A 24,586-nucleotide genomic window follows, 5' to 3' on the forward strand; every position below is an offset into this window, starting at 1 on the left:
GATAGCCCCTACAGATGACCTTTGCTTTACTTGAGCCCACTCAGGACCGGCCGAGTCCTACAGATCAGTCTGTCTGGAAGGTCTTTGGGGGAGTCACCCCTCAGGAGAGCCCACCTTTGACTGCCTGGGCTGTGGACACGTGAGCCGTCCCTGACACCTACTTCTCAAAGCCCTGCCTCCCTGGAAGTCCCGCCTGGGTGGCAGAGGCCATGATCGTTTGCCCGTCTGACTGGGTACTCTACCCCCATGACTCCATTTGGGGCTGGAGACCAGGAGATAAAGGACAACCTCAGTTGTAGTTCCAGTGGTCATTTGACGACATCCAGTTTTTACAGAAAAGGAAAAATGCTCCCTCGGTGCAAAGACCTCATTTATTCATTGCACAGACACGACATGTCGAGGTGTCTGGGGTGTCCTTCCAGAGGGGGGCAGGTGGGTGAATGCCAGAGCCCCCTGGCCGAGCTCCCTTCCTAACCTGGCTGTGCTCTGCCCCTGCAGGTGGAAGTGCCCAAACTGCTTCAGTAGGACCAGGCTGCCAGGCCCCGCCCGCCAACGCCATGACTGCCCGGGCCTCGCCTCCCAGGGCCGCGTGGACCCTGCCCACCCCACCCCGGCCGACTTGCTGTGGCTGTCTGTCCTGGCGCGGAAGAGCTTGAGGCCTGCGCCATGCCCAAGGAAGGCTGCCTTATCTCCTCTCACTTTCCTTTTCTTGTCTCTGAGGCTCTCCAAAAGCGTCCTCCATCCCTGGAGCTCAGGTCTCCGGACAAGAAGAGTCCTCACAGCACGTCACCGAGAAGATGGCACGGCCCCGGGCCCACGTAGCTGGCAAGCTGCACCAGGCCCGTGATCCAGGAAGGATGTCCCGCGGGGACCGTGCGTCCACCCCACCCCACTGCCCCCCAGGGCCAGGATCCAGGCCTCTGAGGAGCCCACGGGGCAAGCTGCGGGGACAGTGGCCCTCAGTGTGGGGCAGTGGCAGGAGGAGGAAGCGGCACGGGGCCTGGGGAGAGCAGGGAGGGGCTGAGCACAGCCGGCGCCCCTCCCTCGGATTAGCCCGGCGTCAGACCTGGCGGGCAGCTGGCCTGCATGGACAGCGCCTGGGGCAGGGGGTAGGCTCCAAGGGAGGAGAGGGACAGACAGCAGCCGGACCTGAAGGTCTGATGCCAAAGCAGACGTTTTCCTCGCACCCACCTGCTGCTGTATAAATGGCTGTGTATCTGTTTTTCCATAAGATTTTGATAATATATACAATCCTTTAGCTGTGAATGGCTGTGCCCCACCTCTGTCCTGCACTGGGGGTCCCGTTGCTCGCCCTGGCCGCCCTGGGGGACGCGGGACGCTCAGGTTCCCTGCCACGCCGTCCCAGTTGACCTCGAAATGAGTGCATGCCCGCCGGAAGCACAGCGTGGGGGAAGCCTGAACCCAGAGTGGAAGACTCCCACGAACCGGGTCGTCCGGGCCCAGGCGGCCAGGCCGCCACCGGGTCCGCCCCCCGCCAGTCTTGCTGCCTGGAGCGGGGTGACGGGTGACAGGGCAGAGCGGAGCTCAGGGCCTGGGATGGCTATATTAGGCATGCTCAGGGGATGCTCGCTCCAGGACTCTTCCAGACCGTGGGCTGGGGGCCAGCTCCTCACAGCGGCCACAGGCCCAGGAAGGCAGCGGGCAGCGGAGTGGAGTGACTGGGGAGCAGCACCCACACCCGTGTGCCTTGGGGCCCAGAGGGGCCTCATCTCCCAGCCCTCCCCATCGCCAGTCTCGCCTCCTGCCCGGCGCGGGCTGCCCTCCCCACCAGGCCGTGCTGCCACGCCTGCCATGGGTGCACATCACGGACACATTTCTGACTTTTACTGGCTCGAAGGTGCTGGCAGCCTCGCACGGTGGAACTGCCGCCTTGGGCCTGGGTCACTTGTGGGTTCCTCCCCTCCAGGTTTTGCCTCCACGGCAGGGAGTACAGCAGCGTCACCATCTTGGGGGGGGGTGAGGTGCCCCTGCTAGGGCGCAGGGCCGCTGCTCTAGGTCCGGCCAGAACCAGAGGGCAGAGAACTCAGATCCCGGGTGCACTATTCCCCCATCCCTCCACCCACCGCCTGTCACCCTGGTCACCTAAGCGGTGGCCGGGTCCAGGAGACAGACACTTGCTGGACCTCGAAGGGTGCTAGCTGGAGCTGAGCCCAGCCAGAGCCTCCATGCACCCTGCGCCTGCGGGGCGCCGGGCACTAGCTGGATGCTCTAGGTTGCCTCGGCTGCTCCTTCAACCCTGCGAGGCAGGTGCAGAGGCAGGTGCCCAGAGGCTAACGCATCCACGACCCCACAGCTAAAAAAAGGCAGAGCTCGGGTCTTTAGCCCACGGAACTGCTTCTGATGACAGCAGCCCCTCCTCCCCTTACTGAAATGACACCCGTGACGGTCCCCAGGGAGGCACTAGAAGCCTACCCCAATGGAAGCGAATCTTAAGACTCCAACAGAGGTCGGCCGGGCACGGTGGCTCACGCCTGCAGTCCTAGCACTCTGGGAGGACGAGGTGGGCGGATCGCTCGAGGTCAGGAGTTCCAGACCAGCCTGAGCAAGAGCGAGACCCCTTCTCTACTAAAAATAGAAAGAAATTATTATTTTTTTCTTTTTTTTTTTTCTAGGACCATGTCATTGCTTAAGGCTATGAAAGAAATTAATTGGCTAACTAAAAATATATAGAAAAAATTAGCCGGGCGTGGTGGTGCATGCCTGTAGTCCCAGCTACTTGGGAGGCTGAGGCAGGAGGATCGCTTGAGCCCGGGAGTTTGAGGTTGCTGTGAGCTAGGCTGACGCCATGACACTCTAGCCCGGGCAACACAGTGAGACTCTGTCTTAAATAAATAAATAAATAAATAAATAAATAAATAAATAGGTAGGTAGGTAGGTAGGTAGGTAGGTAGGTAGGTAGACTCCAACAGAACCTGTCACCATAGGAAGCCCTTTCTACCAGACTTAAAACACGATTTAGCCAGAGGGGAAAAAACCACTCCCCACTGTCTCTGAGCTCCTGTTCCGCGCTGCCGGGGGACACGCCCCGTCCAGGTTGATGTCATGGTCCCCCAGTGCGCTCGAACCTGACGCGGGGCCGCAGCGCCACCTGGGGGCAGACCGCGGCCAGGTCCCCCGCTGCTCCAGCGGCGGCGCCGGACCGGGAGGGGAAGACCCGCGGGCGAGACGGTCTAGGGAGGGGACACTCTCCCGCGGCCTCGATGGGGCGGAGAAGGGCGCTGGGAACCGAGCAGGCACGTGCACTCGGGCCTGCGAGCTGCGCAAACCGGCACCGCCCCCGCGCAGGCGGTCCCTCCCTTCCTAAAACCCGGGGCTTGGAGGGGGATGGGGGCTGGAGAGGATCTATCCTCGTCCAGCACCCTATTTTATGGGGAAGAAAACGAGGTTCGACGCTGGGCGCGGCGGCTCACACCTGTAACCCTAGCACTCTGGAAGGCCGAGGTGGGAGGATTGCTCGAGGTCAGGAGTTCAAAACCAGCCCGAGCAAGAGGCTGAGTAGAGACCCTATCTCTATTATAAATAGAAAGACATTATCTGGACAACTATATATATATATATATATATATATATATATATATATATATATATATAGAGAGAGAGAGAGAGAGAGAGAGAGAGAGAGAGAGAGGAGAGAGAGAGAGAGAGAGAGAATTAGCCGGGCATGGTGGCGCATGCCTGTAGTCCTAGCTACTTGGGAGGCTGAGGCTGGAGGATCACTTGAGCCTGAATTTGAGGTTGCTGTGAGCTAGGCTGACGCCACGGCACTGTAGTCCCGGCAACACAGTGAGACTCTGTCTCAAAAAAAGAAAAACTAGGTTCAAAGAAAGCAAATAACTTGTCCAAGTTGATGAGTCTGAACCACCCGGTTCATGCTAAAGACACGGGGGAGCAAGGTCTGACCGCCCCAGCCTTTGCCTGCAGAGGCCACTGACATACCCTCCCCTTCCCTCACTATCCCTTCCCAAGGGATCGCATTTCCCCTCTCCCCCCCTGCTTGGCCTCCCGCCCCCAGCCCTAGGCCCAGCTGTTGTGCTCCAGGCTTCTGGCCTCCTGGCTCTGCAGAAGTGGCCCTGGGGGAGCCCTGGCGCTGGGCGTGGGCAGGATGGCAGGCCCCAGAGGCTGCTGAAGCCCTTGCCCCAGTTGCTGTGTAAAAGCAAGACGTGCAGGTGAGCAAGGGGCTCCAGGCCCAGGGCACTGTGAGTCCCCACGTCAGCCACTCATGGGGCTCCCTTTAAGAAATAGGAGATCCGGGCCAGGCGCGGGGGCTCACGCCTGTAATCCTAGCACTCGGGGAGGCTGAGGCGGGCGGATTGCTCGAGGTCAGGAGTTCGAAACCAGCCTGAGCAAGAGCAAGACCCCGTCTCTACTAAATATAGAAAGAAATTAATTGGCCAACTAATATATGTAGAAAAAATTAGCCGGGCATGGTGGCACATGCCTGTAGTCCCAGCTACTTGGGAGGCTGAGGCAGGATTGCTTGAGCCCAGGAGTTTGAGGTTGCTGTGAGCTAGGCTGATGCCACGGCACTCACTCTAACCTGGGGAAAAAAGTGAGACTCTGTCTCAAAAAAAAAAAAAAAGAAAAGAAATAGGAGATCTGGGCCGGGCGCTGTGGCTCACGCCTGTAATCCTAGCTCTTGGGAGGCCGAGGCGGGCGGATTGCTCAAGGTCAGGAGTTCAAAACCAGCCTGAGCAAGAGCGAGACCCCGTCTCTACTATACATAGAAAGAAATTAATTGGCCAACTGATATATATATAAAAAAAAAAAATTAGCCGGGCATGGTGGCGCATGCCTGTAGTCCCAGCTACTCGGGAGGCTGAGGCAGAAGGATCACTCAAGCCCAGGAGTTTGAGGTTGCTGTGAGCTAGACTGACGCCACGGCACTCACTCTAGCCTGGACAACAAAGTGAGACTCTGTCTCAAAAAAAAAAAAAAAAAGAAATAGGAGATCTGGCTGGATGAGGTGGCTCACACTTGTAATCCTAGCACTCTGGGAGGCTGAGGTGGGAGGACTGCTTGAGCTCAGGAGTTCAAGACTAGCCTGAGCAAGACCCCATCTCTACTATAAATAGAAAGAAATTAGCCAAACAACTAAAAATAGAAAAAATTAGCTGGGCATGGTGGCACATGCCTGCAGTCCCAGCTACTCGGGAGGCTGAGGTAGGAGGATCGCTTGAGCCCAGGAGTTGGAGGTTGCTGTGAGCTAGGCTGACGCCACGGCACTCACTCTAGCCTGGGCAACACAGTGAGACTCTGTCTCAAAAAAAAAAAAAAAAGAAAAAGAAATAGGAGATCTGGTCTGGGGTCACCCTTGAGCATGCTTCTGGGCCACCAAGTCTGGACTGCACAGACTGCCCCAGCCCCAGTTTGCATACTCAGGCTGGCCTCAGCCCCTGTGCCCTTCCAGGGCCTATAGCTAGCCAGCAGTGCTGGGCCAGGCTGCTGGCCGCAGAGTGGCCCAGAGAGTGCGGCCCCATAAGCCCCTGACACCAGCACCTTCTGCTCATCCTGTTTTAGCTGCAGGTGGCCTCTGTACCTTCTCCCCGTCTCTCTGTTCCCTCCTCCAGCCCTCTGGCCCCCCTTCCTTTATCTCACCCCTCTCTGGCCCCCTCCCTCTCCTGGGGTGTCTCCCCTTTTTTGCTAACTTCCCTCCCCCATTGCACTTCCATGTATCCCTCCCCAGCTCTCTCCCTGCACCCACCCACCTCTTCCAGCCTCCTCTGAACTCTACTTCCCCCCACCCTGCCTGGCAAGATTCCTGCCCAAGAATGCAGTCCACTTGTTTTTGGTGTAAAAATGTCCCTTCTCCATCTGTGCAGGACCCTACTGGCACTACTGAGGCCCCCCAATCCCTGAGGGCTGCCCCTCCCACCCCATCCCTGCCTGCCCTCATAGGGTGCCTGACTGGTCTTCCAGGTGCTAGTTAAGGAGCAGGGAGGTCGAGAGGGGCACCCACAGCTCTGTGCTCCCCCTGGTCTTGCCTGAAGATGAGCCAGACAAGAGGGGGAGAGGAGGCTGTCAGGAACTCCCGCGCATTTGAGAGGCCTCCTCTCTGCTCAGCACACGCGAAAGCCCCACTGAGTCTGGGTTCCCCTCTTTCTTAGAATTCTCTTATTTTCAGTGCTTGGCAGAGTCAATTGACTGGAAATGGGGCAACTCCTCCTTCCACATCAGCTGTGGCCGAGGTAAACCTGCTTCCTGCCCTAGACTACAAAGCAATTTGTCGCTGGCCCCAGGTTGTTGATTCAAGGGTAATTAATTCTGCCAGGCCCGGCTTTGCATACATTTACACAGCATTTCTCAGGGACGCTCAGAAACCTCAACCTGCAAATCTCCTCCGCCTCCCAGCTTCAGCAGAGAGGGGAGGCTGGACCCCAAACCTCAGACGACCTGGAGACCCTCTGTCCTAAAGTGTGAAGCCAGGACACTCCGTGGCCCCAGCTCCCACCTCTTGTCTCCACCCTCAGAGAGAAAGCAGATCCGCAGTTGTGGCCTCAGCCCTGTCCCCACCAGCAGCAGCGGTCCCTCCCGGTCTGGGTCGGATCCAGGAGCCGTTTGTGGCCCCTGCAGACGTCACTGAGAAGGGGAAACCGTGAGCCTGGGGGCAGAGCTCTGCCCAAGGGAGACTCTGACCCTAACCCCAGAGCTCTGGCTCAGGAGCTCCTGCCTTCCAGGCTGTGTGACAAGGGATAATCCCACAGATTATGCGGGTGGCAGAGGGCCCTGGGGACATGGGCAGCACAATGGCCACACCAGAACCCAGCTGCTGCAGGAGCCCAGAGGCCTGAGGAAGAGGAGCTGCAGGGGCTGGAGTCCCAGGAAGGAGGGGCCGGGCTGGGGCGTGCCGGGAGAAGGGGCTTGGGGGAAGGAGGAGACTCCTGAATGGTGGGGCTTGGCCAAGCTGAGTGGACATTTTTCCCACTTGAATTTAAAACTGTAAAACTTCCTTCCCTGGATCTGTCACCAGACAAGTCCTGAGAGCACAAGGACAGTGACTCCGGGGAGCAGGGCCAGGGAAACGGCCACCAGGGGTGTGGCACCGCTGTCCCCCCCCCCCCAAGAGCCGTTCTCAGCAGTATTTGGGGCAGGAGGGGAGACAGGTTACGGCAGGTCGTGGCTAGGCAGCTCAGTGAGGACACAGACATGGGCCTGGGACTGAGGACCACGCAACTGACGGGCAAGCACTCTGCCCCCGTGTCTTGGGTGGCCCCGTCTCCCCACTTAGCTCCTAGTCCTAGAGCCTGTAATCAGGAAAGACAGGACTAACCGTTTCATGGACTGTGCAGTGTTTCCCGCTCATGCAGCCTCGAGGCACTATCCCCACCCTGTAGATGAGGGCACGGAGGCCTGCAGGCCCTCAGAGACATGCCCAAGGTCAGAGAGTGGTGGGACCCAAATTGAATCTAAGGGTGCCCGAATGGGACAGCTGCCTCTGGACAGCTAGTGGCACTTCAGATGTCACAGAGGCCTGACCGCTAGCAGGGAATCTCGAATGCGAATGAGCACCCTCTCTGAGCTGTGGGAAAATCCGCCTGGCTGGCTTGGGAACCAGCCTGTCTGCCCGTGGAGGGGGGTGAGGGTGGCGCTGGCCCTCCCTGCGTTTCGGAACGTGGAGTGGGCCCAGCTGAGGGCAGTGCTGCTGGCAGGCGTGGATGAGGCCAGTGACACAGCTGACATGAGTTACATCTTTACAGCTTTAATCCAGCAGGCCAGAGCCCTGGCCCGCGGGGCAGGCAGAGGGGAAGGCCACTGCCCGCTGCCCAGACAGCCTCCTCCCCGCCCCACCCCGCCCACACGGGCAAACAGGACGGCCCCAGCCTTCTGGGCCGGGGTCCCAGGAGCAGAGGGACTATTGGAAAACAGGGGCTGTGACCCCGGCTGTCATCTCCCTCCCTTGTCCTTAGTAAAATTAGCCCACCAACCCCAAACCCTCCCCCGGCCTCTCACTCATGGCCTGGTTCCAGCTTGGCTCCCGTTCCACTTCCTGGGGCTCTGTCCCCGCAGGGCCAGTACTGGGCTTGGTCTGGGGCCTGGTGACTGGAGGCCCCTGCCCACCCCGGGGCAGACGCAGGTGCAGGGCGAGGGCATCTCCCAAGGCTGGCGTCACTGAAGGCCAGCAGAGACAAGGCTGGCTCCTCAGGCTCCTGGGTAGGAGGGCTGCGGCGGCATGTAGGGGGGAGGAGCTGAAAGCCAAGGGGGCGGGATGAGGGTCGGTCAGCTGTGGCACAGGGACAGCCATCCCGGTACCGTATGTGGGGCCATGGGGAAGGGCTGGAGGAGGAGGCAGTGTGGAAGAGGGGGCCTGGGAGTGGGAGGTCCGCGGGGCAGGCAGCAGTGGGAGGGCTCCAGGCTGCTCACTTACCAGCAGGGTTGTAGATCGGGGGCCCAGCGGGGTACATTGGGTACTGCGGAGCAGGACCACTAGGCGGGTACATGAAGCCAGGCTGTGGTGGTGCAGGGCCAGCTTTGGGGTCCTGGGGGTATGGGTACACTGGCTGTACTGGGATGCCTGTCATCGGAATCTCCTGGCCTAGATGGGGGATGAAGATCAGCACTCAGAGATCCACCTTGCTTAGGAAACCTCCTGCCCAGGAAACCACGGCAAGCACCCTGGGGCGGCCCCCTGGCAGGCTCCCGGCCTCAGCCTGGCAGAGTTCAGCAGCGAGCTGCGCACATGGCCCGGCCAGTCAACCTGTGTTTAGCAAGTTTGCTCCCCTCGGCAGGTTTCAGAGCCCTCATGAGCCAGGGAGCACAGCCCACGGAGTGTCCCACTTGGGCACCAGGGCTGGTATCCTGACATCTAGCAGAGCTGCCACCAAGGGGGCCCTCTCCTAGCTCTCCCCCCCCCCACACTGATCTCCCATGAGGCACTGCTGTCCCCACGCCCACCAGGCTTGGGCACAGGTGCAGTCACGTGCCAACACTCAGCCACACATCGCACTGAATGCCGGAGCACACCAGTTCACGTCCGCCACCACAGCGCCCTCCCGTGTGCGTGCACACACCCACTGCACACCCGACACTGTCGACAGACTGCACTTCCGCGCACACGTCTGGATGTTCATGTGCACGAACATACATGTACACACAGCCTGCTATTCCCACATACCCTGGGCACATTCTAATGTTCACGGGCTTACGAGCATTTTTTTCTGGGTTTTCGTGCCGGCAGGCGCGTGTATGCAGAAGTGTGTCCACGCTGCCCCAGACGGGCCAACCCTCGAACTCTCTGGTGCCCATCACGGGGCTCGGCCTGGCTTGCCCTGGGCCCACCCTGCCCAGCACCACGTGTACCTTCAAAGGGACTCTGGAGCTGCTGGCGCCGGCGGTACAGGTAGCAGCAGGAGCAGAGGAAGCAGCAGATGGTGGTGGCAACCACAGCAACAAAGAGGATCACAGCCGAGGCGATGCCTGCAATGGTCTTGGGACTTTGGACAAAGAACAGGTGCTCTCACCTTCCAGCACTCACAGCGGCCCTCGCTGTGCTGGCTCCAACTCCCGGCCAGCAGGGGGCACAGCAAGCTGAGCTTGGGGGTTCCTTGTGGGGCTCTGCCCAGTGCCTGTGGAGGAGATCTTAGGGGACCTCCACTTCCCAGAGGCTTTGCGGCCTGGCTGGCCAGGGCGCGGCATGCTGGGATTTGTAGTGCCCTCCTCTGCTTCCCCGCTCGGCTCAGCTGATGGGACTTACAGCAGCCTAGCGATGGCAGACCCTGGCAACCATCTAGAGCCACTTTTGCAAGCCTTACTGTAATCAGAAGTCTCTTTGCATCTGTCTTATGTATTAGTGATCCCTTTCAAAAAAAAAAAAAGGGTCGAGAATCACTAATTCTGGCAACCTGCTCATTGTATGTAGAGGAAGCGGGGACCCATAGAGGGGAGTGTCTTCCCCCGGTCACGCAGCAGTGAGGAGGGAGGTGGGAGTCAAGGCTGAGCCCCTGCCTTGGTGCCAGAGCTCTTCCACGCAGCTGCCCTGCAGCCGGGTGTTAGCCCCGCACCTCCCTCCCCGCGACCTGAGGGAGCCAGGGAGGGCTCCAGGAAGAACCCGGGAACGCCCAGGCCAGCCCAAGCCCGTGAAGGGAACTAACAGGCCCGTTCTGGAAGCCCCAAGCGCGAGCGTAAGCACTAGCTCCGTCGCCTGCTGGAGGGACCGCCTGCTGGAGTGACCGCCTGCTGGAGGGACCGCCTGCTGGAGTGACCGCCTGCTGGAGTGACCGCCCGCCGGCGGCTAGGGACGTGGAGGACCGTGGGGAGGAGGACGGGGAGGATGGAGAGGGGCGCGGCGCGGAGCAGGGGCCCACCTGAAGGCCAGGCAGTGCTTCTGCTGCCTCTCGGTGATGAGCAGGCTCAGGTCCCTGCAGCAGTAGCGCTGGTAGCAGGTCCCGCAGCAGAAGGTGAAGAACTCGCAGCTGAAGCCCGGATGCCAGGAGCCATTCCGGTCCAGGTACCACAGGCAGTCCTCGCCGGCCAGCGCTGCGGGCGGGAGCGGGGTGCGGGCGGCCACACTGAGCCCGGTCCCCGGGGGTCTCCAGCCCGCCGGCTCCCGGCCACGGAGGCTGTCCCTTGTCTCCACCCTGAGAGTCTCAGTCCCTGAGCCCCGGAGGCCTCTCCCTGGGGCTGACCCCGCGGCCCGGTGGTGGCCCGGCCTCCCGCTCTCCCTCCTCCCGCTCCCGCGGACCCCGCGGCGGCCAGGGCATGCGGGCGCGGGCGCCCGGGACCTCGGGTCGGCCCTCCTTCCCCTCCGCCCCCGCCCCGCCGCCGCCGCGCCCCATCCCTTACCCAAGGGAGCCCCCAGCAGCAGCAGCGCGATCCCGGCGAGCGGCGCGGCCTCGCGGAGCCCCGCGGGGCGCATGGCGGGGGCTGGGCCCGGCCGGGGGGCCGCCCGGGGAAGGGACGCGGGACGGAGCGGGCCGGCGGGAGCTGCGGCGGGCCCGGCTCGGACACCGCTCCCGCCTCCTTTGGGGCGGGACTAAGCGCCCCACCCGCAGGAACCCTGCCCGCGCCGCTCGCGCACCGCCCCGGGTCCGCCCACCAGCGACGCCCACCCGGCGCCCGCTCGGGAGCGGGGCGCCCCTCACCCCGCAGAGCACCGCCCTGCTCCCCCGGCCCCGGCTCCGCGGCGGCTCCTGCGCGCAGGGCCACCCTGGGCACCGCAGGCGGCGGGGAGGCCTGGCTCTGCCCTGGGCCCGCCCCCGGCCGGGGCCCAATCCCTGTGCCGGATCTCACAAGCCCTGATCCTGGTGCCACCTCCGAATGCCCAGACACGCGGGCCAACCCTGCAGGGGCAGGGCCGCAACGTCCCCTATGCGGGGACCTCCTCTGCCCTAGTGTCCAGCCTGGGACATCCTGTGGGGGGGCGGGGAGAGGGACAGAGGCTAGGCGTTGCCCCGCCCCCACTGCCAGAACACAGGCACCCTTTGAGAGGCCGTTTCAGAGGCGCTTTGTCCCGGCGGTGCCCGCAGGCCTGGACCCCGCCAGCTGCACCGGCTCCCTGAGGTGGCCCCCTCCCCCTCCGAGCGGCCCGCGCTGACACGCACCAGCCATGGCCTCGCCGGCAGCGACGGCAGGCTTCTGGGCCAGCGGGGACCCATCCAGTTAGACGCTCTTCCCCGCGAAAACCCTTTGCTTCTGTGGATGGGGAAAATCCAAACTCTGAAATAATTTGAAAGAAGTTTATTCTGAGCCAAATTTGAGGACCATGACCCGGACCCACTCCCAAGAAGCCTTGAGCAAGTTGGACTCCACGTGGCTGGGATACAGTTCGGTTTTATCCATTTTAGGGAGACAGGGGTTAAAGGTAAAGTCACAAATCAATATGTGGGAGGCATACATACGTTGGCCACCCGAAAAGGTGGGCCATCTCAAAGCGCCCGGGGGCTTACAGGTTTATAGATGGGTTTCAAGGGCTCACAGGGTATAGATGGGTTTAAAGATTCTTTGGCTTGTAATTGGTTAAAGACATGCAGCTTTGTCTAAAGGCTTGGCATGTTTCAGCATAGGGAGCTCTTATCAGAGATAAGCCACTGGGGACGTGGATTTGTTGTGTAAATTGAGGGCCTGCAGGTGTGTCTTGCACACCCTTAGGCCTGTTAATGGGTTACAAAGGATGTCCCCAAGAAGGGAGGGGGGCACCATAAGGTATGTCTATCTGACCTCCTTTCTCCTGGCATGCAATTTAGTTTTAGGATATTTCTTGGCCAAGAGGGGGGCTATTTAGTCAGCCGGTAGGGTGGGGGTGGAGGGTAGGCCTTAAAATTTTACTTTAGTTCACAATTCCCAGAGCAAGCCTGGACTGAACTAGCCAGAAGGGTATTTTTTTTTTTTTTTGAGACAGAGTCTCACTCTGTTGCCCAGGCTAGAGTGAGTGCCGTGGCGTCAGCCTAGCTCACAGCAACCTCACACTCCTGGGCTCAAGCGATCCTCCTGCCTCAGCCTCCCAAGTAGCTGGGACTACAGGCATGCGCCACCATGCCCGGCTAATATATATTAGTTGGCCAATTAATTTCTTTCTATTTTTTTAATAGTAGAAACAGGGTCTCGCTCAGGCTGGTTTTGAACTCCTGACCTTGAGCAATCCGCCCGCCTCGGCCTCCCAGAGTGCTAGGATTACAGGCGTGAGCCACCGTGTCAGGTTCCAGAAACGTATTGAGAAGGCAACAGTTAATCCAGGTGGAGACAGTGTTTTAGGGTGGGGGAAGTCAATCAATCCCCTTAGAGATTTATACGGATTGCTGGTGACTATGTCTCAGGAACTGCCAATCAAGCTAGAGAGACCATCAAAAGCCTACCTTAATCCCCTGCCTGGCACCACCTTGTGCAAAGGATATCTACTTGGGTGTCTACTGCACTGAAATGTTTCCACAACTCCCTGAGCTAAGCCAGGTTGGTAGGTGTTATCATCAATCCCATCTTACAGAGAGAGAAACTGAGACTCAGAGAAGTTAAAGGACTTGCTCCAGGTAATACAGCCAGTAAATAGTAGAGGCGACAGTAGGGCCAAGCCCCATCCGCAGCAGCAGATGGTGCAGACAGTGAGCGTTTCTGGCGTTCTGGGGTGAGGGATCCAGGCTTGGTCATGGAAGGCCCAGTGGAAGACCCTAAATGGGGTAGGGCAGGGCAGCCAAAAGAGGAGCTAACCCCCTCCCCTGGACCCCATAGGTGCTGGCACACCACCCAGGAGAGCTGGGCTAGGGAGAGGAAGCTGCTGGTAGCCTGGTGGGCTGGAAACGTATAGCAGCAGAGGGGCAAGGAGAGACACCTCTCAACGCACCGCCACCTACACAAGTGGTCCATTGCCATGCGTCCCCTCTTTCCTCCACTACGGGCTCCATGACTGCAGGGACCGTGTGGCTGTGCTCACTGTTGTCACCCAGCCCTAGACATAGGTGCTCAGTCGTTGGTCCACCCTCAGATGCAGGGCTGCCTCCTGTCCGAGGCTGACTCTCCCGTGTGTACCCTTGTCAAGTCCCATCTGTCCCTTCATTAATCCTTCTCTGGAGTGTCTGTAGCTTCTCCCTTCTTACCTGCTTCTCTTCCCTAGGAAAATGAAATTCCAAGTCTTTACTACCAAAAAAAAAAAAAAAAATCCACCAAAAAACCAAACCACATGCTTCCTGAAACCCATCCCTCTCTAGCTACTTTTCTGCTTTTCTTCTTTTTCCTCCTATTAGTCCTCCTCAAAGCTTATGTCCCTGGTTGCCACTTCCAGTTCACAGTAAGACCTAGCTCTGACCAACACCATGAGTGAATTTCTAATTGCAAAAGTCTAGGAAAGCTTTGCAGTCCATGGGGTGGGAGGTGATTAAACCTCTTCCTGGCCGGCATGATGGCTCACACCTGTAATCCTAGCTCTCTGGGAGGCCGAGGCAGGAGGAGTGCTCAAGGTCAGGAGTTCGAGACCAGCCTGAGCAAGAGTGAGACCCCCGTCTCTACCAAAAATAGAAAGAGATTAATTGGCCAACTAAAAATATATACAAAATATTAGCTGGGCATGGTGGCGCATGCTTGTAGTCCCAGCTCCTCGGGAGGCTGAGGCAGGAGGATCGCTTGAGCCCAGGAATTGGAGGTTGCTGTGAGCTAGGCTGATGCCACGGCACTCTAGCCCGGGAAACAGCGAGACTCTATCTGAAAAAAAAAAAAAGACCTCTTGCAGCCTGAGCCTGGTCTGGGCACCCCTGAGGTCCTCCGTACCTTCCCAGGCCCTGGAGCCTCCATCCATCCCGCTGTCTGGCCATGGAGGCTCCTGTCCCACTTTGGCTGGCTGGTGGTTTGAGTTGAGCCATTCTGAGGTAAGGGAAACTCCCTTCCTTTCCCAATTCCTGCCTCTCTCTGACCAGAGGAAAGAAAGGAAGCCTCCTTAGCAGGGCCCACCTTCCCCTCCCTGCCCAAGAGCTCGCAGACAGGTAATTACATATTCCTTCCGTCCATGGGACCCTGAGTTCTTTCCTCCGTCTGACTTAATCTGCCACACCCTCTCTGAGGAGCCTTGGACACGCTGATTCTCCTTGCAGTCCGCAGCGGGGGAGAGCAAGGCCCCGGGGCACGCCAGGAACTTGGCCAGGGGCTCAGAGCTTAGTTGGGGACTGAAGGACCCCAGGTCTCCTGGCTCCCGCTGCCCTAGAATAAACAAACATCTCTCCTAAATCAGAGCGTTTTTCCTGGTGTCTAGCTTTAATCTTTCCTATAAATGAAAGGCTGTGTCTCCTTGCGTCTGTCCTCTCGGTGGGAGGGACCTGTGGGCGGAAGGTGGGCGAAGGACAGAGGGATCAGCCTCCCTGCCGCCCAGCCACTGGGAAGATGGAGCACTCTTCCCCGGAGGGATTTCTGCCAGTGCTGTTGTAGGACCGACTGCCTCTCCCAGAACGCCGGGCTTCTGCTTACACGTGGAGTGGCCAGGACAGTCTGGGCCTCGGAAAGAGTGGGGCGTAGCCAGGCAGGCTTGGATGGCCGCTGTGAGTAGACCCCCCCACCCCCGCTCAGGTGTCAGGTGTGCCCCGAGCTGGGGGAGCAGCAGTGGCCCGGGCAGCCAGGGCCTGGCCTCAGGAGCGCAGCCGAGCCAGTGGGGAGATGGGCAGGGCCAGGTTATCTTTAAATGGCACCTTACTCAGCCTACACCCTGCCAGCTGGGCAGGGTGGGGGCAGACAAGTGTTATTTCGGGATCCGAGGGTAAGGGAGGAGGCAGGCTCTGTTTATAGCTCTCCCCTGTCTGTCCCTACTCCCTCTCTTAGGAAGAATTTGGGGCCATGGGCCTCTCCAGCTGACCCTGGCCAACCTAGGGTCTCTGCTTTCAGCCTAGCTCTGTTAGCCGACTGCGCAGATGGGGGTGTTGGATCTACAGAGAGGCACAGGGTGTTTGTTGGCAAGACCAGCTCTGCAAGGGTAGGTTTAGTGGTGAGAATTGCATTTTGACTCTGGATTAGACTAGTAATAGCTAACATTAATACTTACTATGAGGCAACACTATGAAGTGCTTTGTAGTATATTGACTTTACTTAATCCTCACAATCACTCCATGAAACAGATACTAATATTATGCCTGTTTTGTGGATTAGGAAGTGGAGACACAGATAATTTAAGTACCTTGCTCAAAGTCGCCCAGCGGGCAAATGGCAGAGCCAGGGTTCAAACCCAGACGGTTTGGGTTTGGGTTTGGCTCCAGGGCCCGCTCTCTGAACCACTGACTAGAAATGAGCCCTGCTCTGCCACTTACCGGCTCTGTAATCTTGAAGAAACCATGCTACCCTTCTTGTCTTGGTTTTGAATTTGGAAACGGACTCTGGTTCAGCGCAGCCCACTAGAATCCCCAAGTCAGAGCTAGCAGCGGGGCTCCCGTCCGTTCTCTCTCCCTGCTCCGTGGGTAAAGAACTTAAGGTCACACGACCCAGCTCGGGCACTGGTTTCTGGGCTCTTGCTAGTGAGCTTCCCATGGTGTCAGGGATGAGGCCAGGGAGCTGGTGGAGGGATATGAGATCAGGTATGAATTTGCAATCACAAAATCAGGTGTGGAAGAAATACATTTTATTTTCTTTTAATCAAAATAGATGAGAATGAGTCTCTATCCTGCCTCCGGGCTTGTTGCTGTGGTTTGCTCCGCCACCCAGGGTCACTGAAAGGCCCTGGGGTCTCACACAGTGCAAACACGGGGGGCCCTCCAGGCCTTGGTCCACACGAGTTCTGCGGGTGCATGTTCATAACCCTGGAAATTCAGCAGTGTCGGTGTGTGTGCCCCAGGCACAGGGACCGTTCCAGGGAGCCTTGGCGACCAGGGCCCGGCATCCCCAGGGCTCCATGCAGCCTTTTCTCCAGGAGTTCTCTCGTGTCCAGGTTCTCTGCCAGGATCAGGCAGAGTCCTCGCCACTCATAGGCACCATGGACTTCTCTGTCCCCTACTTGTCTTTTGGGACTAACCTGCCCCACGCCCTCCCTCTTCCCCTCTTCCTTCAGGGCCTTGGGCCTAATCTCAGCCCAGCAGAGCTCTCGCCACAGGGCACAGAAGCACAGCTATTCCCAAGCAGTCTCGCTTTCCACCTTGCAAAGGCGACTAAGGCAAGGAAATGCAAAGACTTTGGGTTTGTTCTTGCACTACGTGGAGGGGAAAAAAAATCTAGTGAAAACAAACTACTACACCAAAAATGTACAATGTCATGCAGAAAACCACAGGAAAACCGTTTAGCAGGTGCAAGGCAAGTGCTGGGGCCACCACCTGTTTCTGTCCTGTTCCCCAGGCAGGGCTGTCGCGCTACAGTCCCTTCCTCAGAGCTGCCCTCTCCAGTGCTCACCAAGACCCTGATTTAGCAGCAGCATCTGTGAAACTGAATTGAGTCACAGTTTAATCCAGTGAGTCAGGGAGACTGAGCCAAACATAGCTCCCAGCTATAGGTGGGGGTATAGGGTGAGATACTTTCTGTAAGGCTGGTGACAGGCACACATCCCCCTCCCTAAAACAGGGAAAGGAGCACACAAGACCCGCCAGGCCCAGCTGAGTTAAAGAACAGCCACACCTGGATAAGCAGCTCTTCCTGTTTGTTCCTAAAATCTGCAAATACTACCAGCGCCCCCAATTCCCAATACCTGCCCAAAGCCACAGTGGAAAATCCCCAAACCCAAATTCGAATATTAAAGCCCTCACCCCCTTCAAACGGGCACGACTTCCCTGGCCCCATTCCCCTTTGGGACACGTGAACCTCGCCTGGGAGCGTGAACCTCGCCTGGGAGCGCTCGATAAAGACAAGCTGCTTCTTTACATTCTTTCCACCTGCTCTTTGTCCTCCCCGTTAACAACTTTACACTTTCTACCATTTGAGGTGCTTCAATTAAGTCATCTTTAATTCAAACTACAATCTTGTGAGGTAGATACTAGTTTCCCATTTTACAGATGAGGAAACCAAGGCTAGGAGGGAATGTCACTTGTCCCAGCCCCTCACGTTCCAGGTACGTAGTCACGCCAACTAGGAACAACGCAAGGCCTGAAGGGACTTCCTCAGCCTCCTGGTCACTCCAGTGCTTCCTTGTTTTTCATCCTGCAGCACAGTTGCTACAAAATCACGTATTCCACACAGGGATAAAAAACCCACTGTAATTTGCAATTTTAAGAAACCAGTAATAGCACCACCCTTTTCTCTCCTACTCAAAAAAAGTAAAAAAAATTGGAATGTGAGGGTCCTCATTAGATGGCTAATGTTGGCTTATGCTGTCAGAGAAAGGTAAATAATTCACAAATTTTGAAATTTTATTAACAAATACTTCTGGCTGCTTTGTTACTGGAATCCTGGCAAAGTATGGTTAAGACCTAGTCTAGATCCCTGTGCGGATGGGGGATTTTCCATAACCAGATGACTGCTGGCTGGAGTTCCAGTCTCGGTTGGGCACTTCCATTGATAGGAAGTCCTTTCAACACTGCAAGACAATCCATTCCATAGCCGTGACTTTGGAAAATCCTCATCAGTCACTAAATCCTATTGACTCTACTGTGTCAACATTTCCCTAATCCATCCCTTCCACTCCATCACCTCTAGTTACCACCTCAGTCCACGCCCTGGGTTCTCCCGCTCGGACTGCTGTGGCTGCTGCCAGACGCCATTCCCTTCCCCCACCTACCACTCCTTCAACCCCGGTTCTCAGTCACCCTTCTAGTAATGTTTGGATGACAGCAGAACACTTTCTGAAATGCAAACCTGATCATGTCACATCTCTGCTTAAAACTCTTGGTGGTCTCCTGTTCTCTAGAGGAGGCCTTGCAGGACCCTTCACCCCCTGGCCCTCGCTTGTCCTTCCAGGTTTGTCTGGCTGAGCCCCCCATGAACCATAAATAGTCATACTTTTAACATGTTTATAAGCTCTGAAAAGAATTGTTTCATTATGGTCTTTTCTTAAACACTTTCTCTAAAACCTTCTACCCCACCCTTATCTGCCTGGCGAACGTTTAGCAGAGGCAAGACAGACAATCGGTAATAAGTACCAGCTGCTTGGATGGTTATCACGTACTTGCAGTGTGACCTTCGGCAGGTAACAGTATCTCTGCCTCAGTTTCATCAATCTGTAAAATGGGGTAAGCAAAATGACCTGTTTTGTAAGGTTAGTAGGTGGTCTAAGAGATATTTCAAGTATTTAGTACAGTCATTGGCACTGAAGTGCTCCTGAAACCTTAGCAGGTATTGCTAGTCCCTTGCAAGTGCTCAGGTCAAGGGTCGCCGTGTCCACGCAACCTTCCCTGACTCTTCCCCCTCCTCCTCATCAGCCAGTCCCATTGTGGGGCAGTAGGAACTGTTCACAGTGCTTAACTTCCCTCTATATTTGTTATTACACTATAGATGCTCCCTGACTTATGATGCGGTTATAGACCGATAAACCCTTTGCAAGCTGAAAATATTTTAAGTCAAAAATGCATCTAATACACCTAATCTACTGAACACTACAGCTTAGCCCGGCCTACCTTAAACTTAGAACACACACATTAGCCTACACTTGGGCAAAATTATCTAACACAAAGCTTTTTTTTTTTTTTAATAATAAAGCATTGAGTATTTCATGTAATTTATTGAATCCTGTACTGAAAATGAAAAACAGAATGATTGTATGGATACTTGAAGTATGGTTTCTACTGAATGTGTATAGCTTCTGCACCATGATAAAATTGAAAAATTGGAAGCCAAACCATCCGAGGACTGTATTTATTTCTGACCCCCTTCTAGACTAGCTGCTTGAGGGAAGGGGCCAAGCCTCTCCAGCACTGAGCACTGGCCTTGCATGCCAAACAGAGTTCTAATGTCCAGTGACATTGAAAAGAGAGCAGCCAGAAACTGGCCTTTTGTTTATTATCTACGCATTGGTTATAGGCTTGCCTGGCTGGGGTGAGAAAGTGTAGTATGTCTTCCACTGGATAATCCTTTAATTTCCCAAAGCAGTGTCCCAGTCTTCTCTAAACTGAGCATTCTCAGCTCCTGTAGGCTTCTTTCCCTTGACACAGTTCAGGCCCTCTATGTCTTGGTTTGCCTGTTACACAGGGCTTGTCTGTCGGGGAGCCAGCCTCATGGTGGGCACCAGAACAGAGCATCTAGGACAGGCACAGAAGACTGAAGGATCTTCTGCACTATTCCAGAAAACTGGTTTCTACTACTCCAGCCTAGGACTACACTGGAGTTTTGGGACACATTAACAATTCCTGGCATAATAAACTCCACTACTGGCAACCCAACAGTTAGTGAGAAAACAGGATTCTGCAGTCCTCAACTGTTTCCATAGATACTACTGTCAGTCTGCATTCACTGAAAACACATTATGATTCTGTTCATTTTTGTAGCTTGTAGAGATATTTGTTTGGATCCTAAATTGTCATCCTTCCCAGGGGTTTTGTTACCTAAAAATTCGATCAGGCCAGGCGAGGTGGCTCATGTCTATAATCCTAGCACCCTGGGAGGCCGAGGCGGAAGGATCGCTTGAGTTGAGGAGTTCAAGACCAGCCTGAGCAAGATCCCATCTCTACAAAAATAGAAAAATTACCCAGGCGTGGCTGTGCTTGCCTGTAGTCCCAGCTACTTGGGAGGCTGAGGCAGGAGGATCGCTTGAGCTCAGGAGTTTGAGGTTGTAGTGAGCTATGACGACACCACTGCGCTTTAGCCTGGGCAACAGAGACTGTGTCTTTAAAAAACAAAATTGATTGGGATTCCTCCTTATCTAGTACTATTTCTTGTATAAATTGCTTCAAATTCTTTCGCAGAATGGGTAAAAAACCCTCATCCATCGTTATTAGAAGGGCCAAGAACAGAACCATACGGGCCCATCATCAGAAGCCAACCCACAATGAGTTAATTTGTAGTTTGATAGCTGGGGTCAGTTACCAACTTCTCAATGTTTTGACTTTACTGTGTCCAGATTATTTTAGCTAGTTAACAAAATTAAAGAAGACTATAAGGCTAACTTGGCATCACTTGTTCTTAATGAACATCTATTAATTTAAAATCCATAATTACTTTTTCCATCACTCTTATTTATCTGCTTTTGAGTCACTTAAAGGTCTGTGACTTATGGTATCAGCTTCCTTTCATGGACTTTTAACTTCTTTTCAGTCTTCTAGCCTTTCTTCCATCTTCCCTTCTGTTCCCTCCACTAAGAGCTCTACAGTCTCCTGGGGAAAGCCCTTCGTATCCCAGCTGCTGGGTGTTCACCCGTCAGGAGACTGAAGCAACTTAGTGCTCTCCTATTACCTCATTTGTCTTACCTTGAACTTCAATTCCTTCTAACCAGTTAGCCCTACCCTTTTCAGACTGAAGCCAGTTCTCTCTGGCCACAAAGACAGGAGATGAAATAGTGGCTAGAGTTCAACCTTCTGTCAACACCGCTGGCCTCCAACAGATCTTTTTCCTTTCTGCTGACGCTGGACATATCTCTTTGAATTCTTTTCCTCATCGACAGAATGGGAATAATATCTACTCTGTGTACCTGTTATAAAGGTTACATGAGATAATGTATAAGAAAACGCTCTGGAAACACAAGCAAGTACACATACCAAGGGGTGGAAGACCCTCTGCTCTTAACTACAGCTGTATGTCTGTCAGCCAGGGCTGACCTCCAAGTGATAGCAGGGCCCTTTTCTCAGGACTCAAGCTGTCCTGAGGAAGGCCCAGTCCTCTTCAAAAATCAGCATGAGAAGAGCGGGAAGAGAGGACCCCCTGCCAAGGGACTCAGGACTACTTTTGGCACTAGATATAGACTGTTTTTCTAATTAGCAGGCGCGGAGGGGCCCATGTCATTCCCAATCTATGTGTGGGAGTCCCAAGCCTTTCCAAACTCAACCGTTCAGTGCTGCTGGCACGAGACCATTTTCTTGTGCCAAAATAGAGGCGGACAGCTTTGTGTGATGGTCTGCTACCGTCAGCACCAAACCCAACTGGTACTGTCTTAGATCACTCTGCAGTAAGCCTCCAAGGCTCAGATGGTGGTTTTCTGAGCACTACTTGTTAAGATCTGTCATCATTTCTCCAGTATCAGTGATTTCCCCAATTCAAGGGAGAAAAGCAGATCAGGCAGAAGCAGTATTAGCCTCAGAACCTGGCAGACAGTGGACAACTGTGAACACACCCTGAGGCTTTTCACAGACGGTAACTTTAACAGGCACCTACCCCCAACTCAGTTACCGAGGTTGAGCACTAGGGACACCTAGTGGCAAGAACTCATCACTAGCTACTATAGGATTCCTCAACAGTCCAATAGAGTAAGCCCCTCTCCTTGAGAATGGACGTTCAAATTTACTTTATATTCTATTTCCCCTTTGTGAGAACATCAACCTAAAGAAATATTCTGTAGCTATTAAGGATGGGGCACCAGAAGTGGGCACTATCCAAAGAAAGGATCACTGAGCTTCTTCCTTCCCTTGATTTCTTATCCTCATTTACTCTTTGAACCCACAACTAAATTTCCCAATTGAGAGACCTCCTTAAAAAATATGTGACTGAACAATGCTAGCTTCCCGAGAATCGTTTTGAGCTAGGTTTGCCAAAACACACTAGATCGTCAAAATAGGCCCCACCTAATCCCTTTCCCCCTTATTTTTAACTTTCCTTCCAAAGGGAATAGAAGGCAAAGAGGTGCTAAGACACCTTATACCATGTGACTAAATTCATTTGTAAAGATTACTTTACTGTCCTAGAAAAATACAGGTTGCAAATTTGAGGGCTACAACTTAACCACTTTAGAGGCTTCCTGAGGGAGAGGGGGTACTTTGAATATCAGACTCTGTGGTAACGTGTGGGAGAGGCATATTAAATATAGTTGGGTCAGGTGGATTTTTAAAGAGTCCTTTGTTCCCTTTTTTTTTTTTTTTTCTAAAAAAGGAAAAACAAATCGCCATCTGTCTGGCTTATTTTGTGTGTGTGCATGTATATATAGGAACAGTCTTGGGGGAGGGGTCGTGTCATGCAATGAGGCAAAAACAAGAAGATGACTTCCCCTGACAGAGGAGCCTTAGTGTTGTAGGAGGGAAGCAAGGCAGAGAGGTCACTGGAAAGGGCTTAGAATGCAGCTGCTCCCGTGCGTTCCTCCTGAGAACCCAGAGTGCCACCGGTCGAGGGGAGAACGCATAATGGTCTCTCAAGAGGATTCCTATCTGAACACATCAGATGTCCTGTGAAAGCAGATAGGTCTGTTTTAGAACATACACAGTAGTGACTTCCTGTGCTCTTGAGGCAGGGCAAAATAATCCATCAACACATAATCCTTCTGGGCAATAATGTTTCTGGACTGGCCAGCAGACAACTCTAGGAACAGAGGTAGGGACAGAGCTGGGGAGAAAAAAAGGTTCTAGAGATGGGATGTCTTCAAGGGGACTTTGAGAAATGTCCTTTGTTCCAGGATTCCTAAGTGGTGGCACTGGTGAGCTTGGTCTGAGTTGTCATCAGTGTCACTCTGCAGAGGCCAAGGGCCAAGGGTCATGACGCCACTCTAGGTTGAGAAGAAAGTGCATCTCAAGGCCAGTGACGGCTGTAAAACGATTTGTGGCTGGGCCAGGAGAAGGAGCAGGTGTAGAAAGGCCCCCCTTTAGATGCCGATGGTGTGTAGAACCCGCCTCTCGTTGTCATTAAGGTGGCCTGAGAACATTATGTAGCAGGGCTGCTGCGCAAACTGGCAGAGGAAGTCTGTGAGATACGCCTGGAGGGAAGAATAAGAGTGGCATTACTGAGGGCTCCCAAGGTCACCCATCTGCAGCAGGGCAGGAACCACCACCACGTGGTACAGGGAACGCTGCCTTTTAGACAAACGCCAGTTCCCCGAGGGATGGTCTTCTGTATTCTTGGATCTAGATTAGGTACAACCCAGGGACAAAGTTCCACAGGAAAACAAATTTTTTCCAAGGCTGTATCTCATATATCACTCTGGGGACTCTCACAACCTATCTTCAAGGACCTGGATTAAAACACTGGTATAAAACACTAAAGTGCAAAGTCCCAGCCCACCCAAAGCCCTTGAGCACTCAGCAAGATAGAACTCTCTCCCCTAAGGCTCCCATGGTGACTACGAATGGATTTGAGCCCATATTCCTGTTTCTGTGGCGTGGGACATTGTCACCTGCAAGACAACTTCTCTGGACACCCTCACCTGCAGATCAATCTGATAGAGAGGATCCTTCAGGGCATCAGGGTCATCTTCCTCATCATCCTCGTAGTAATCCTCCTCTGTTAGACATAGCCAACACAGGGCGCGTCAGGGCAGAGGCCCATGATCAGGCCCTGAGCGGCAACACACCACCACATGGCTGAGGCAGAAGGGGCAAGGGCCCAAGTAAGGTCCCTGTGGGCCCACCTCTCCCCTTACTTGGATACCCCATTCTTGGCACCAGGGTGCAAAGAAAAGTTATTTACCATGACTGTCCTCTTCTCTAATTGCTTACCATATTTACTTGTAGCAAGAATGTCAGATAAAAGTTGGCCAGCTAAACCATCCTCCTCTTCCTCTTCTTCTTCCTCCTGGTCCTCCCACATATCATTGGAGTCATCTACTTGGAGATGAAAAGCAGCTAGAGCATATTCATGCATTTTCCCTCCCCAGATCCAAATAGGCCAGAATGGATGGGCCTCATGGACTTCCGCAATGTGGCCTATAGCCCTCAATGGGGAGACAACCAGTAAGTTTGAATGGAGAATCCAGAGTGTTCTGGTGGGAACATAAAAGGTTGAGAGGCTTTTTAAGAAGAATTAAACCAAAAAAGGGCCAATGTAGTTTTGCCTCCTGGTTGACTCCCATCCCAAGCTCTAACAGTTCATCCGGCAGACCTGAGAAGTAACTCTTTATTTATTTTATTTATTTATTTATTTATTTTTTTTTTGAGACAGAGTCTCACTTTGTTGTCCAGGCTAGAGTGAGTGCCGTGGCGTCAGCCTAGCTCACAGCAACCTCAAACTCCTGGGCTCGAGTGATCCTTCTGCCTCAGCCTCCCGAGTAGCTGGGACTACAGGCATGTGCCACTATGCCCGGCTAATTTTTTATATATATATATCAGTTGGCCAATTAATTTTTTTCTGTTTATAGTAGAGACGGGGTCTCGCTCTTGCTCAGGCTGGTTTTGAACTCCTGACC

General features: G+C 54.8%; 3 protein-coding genes across 6 annotated transcripts in view; 1 reads left to right on the forward strand and 2 right to left on the reverse strand.

The window, feature by feature from the left end:
• Positions 1–656, forward strand: part of LMOD1 (leiomodin 1) — a 35,451-nt gene extending 34,795 nt beyond the window's left edge. Inside the window, exon 3 of the mRNA XM_075997002.1 lies at positions 499–656. Coding sequence (XP_075853117.1) covers positions 499–656 — 158 coding nt within the window. The remainder of the gene's footprint in view (positions 1–498) is intronic.
• A 4,977-nt stretch (positions 657–5,633) lies between these two features.
• On the reverse strand, positions 5,634–10,979 carry SHISA4 (shisa family member 4). Its single transcript, XM_012744418.2, has 5 exons — positions 10,798–10,979; positions 10,320–10,491; positions 9,316–9,449; positions 8,384–8,551; positions 5,634–8,204 (listed from the first exon to the last, which is right to left on the reverse strand). Exons 1-5 carry the CDS (start codon positions 10,868–10,870, stop codon positions 8,158–8,160), a joined length of 594 nt encoding a protein of 197 aa, XP_012599872.1. The 5' UTR covers positions 10,871–10,979; the 3' UTR covers positions 5,634–8,157.
• Positions 10,980–22,132: 11,153 nt separating this feature from the next.
• Positions 22,133–24,586, reverse strand: part of IPO9 (importin 9) — a 42,610-nt gene continuing 40,156 nt past the window's right edge. For 2 of the 4 annotated variants that reach the window (XM_012744426.3, XM_020284365.2), the window contains exons 22-24: positions 23,901–24,005; positions 23,609–23,685; positions 22,133–23,161 (exon numbers count right to left, since the gene is read on the reverse strand). In XM_012744426.3, coding sequence (XP_012599880.1) covers positions 23,051–23,161; positions 23,609–23,685; positions 23,901–24,005 — 293 coding nt within the window. In that variant the 3' untranslated portion in view covers positions 22,133–23,050. The other 2 variants (XM_012744427.3, XM_075996966.1) reach the window with 2 other exon arrangements.

The sequence above is a fragment of the Microcebus murinus genome, chromosome 23 (genome assembly GCF_040939455.1).
Source record: "Microcebus murinus isolate Inina chromosome 23, M.murinus_Inina_mat1.0, whole genome shotgun sequence".
NCBI lineage: Eukaryota > Metazoa > Chordata > Mammalia > Primates > Cheirogaleidae > Microcebus > Microcebus murinus.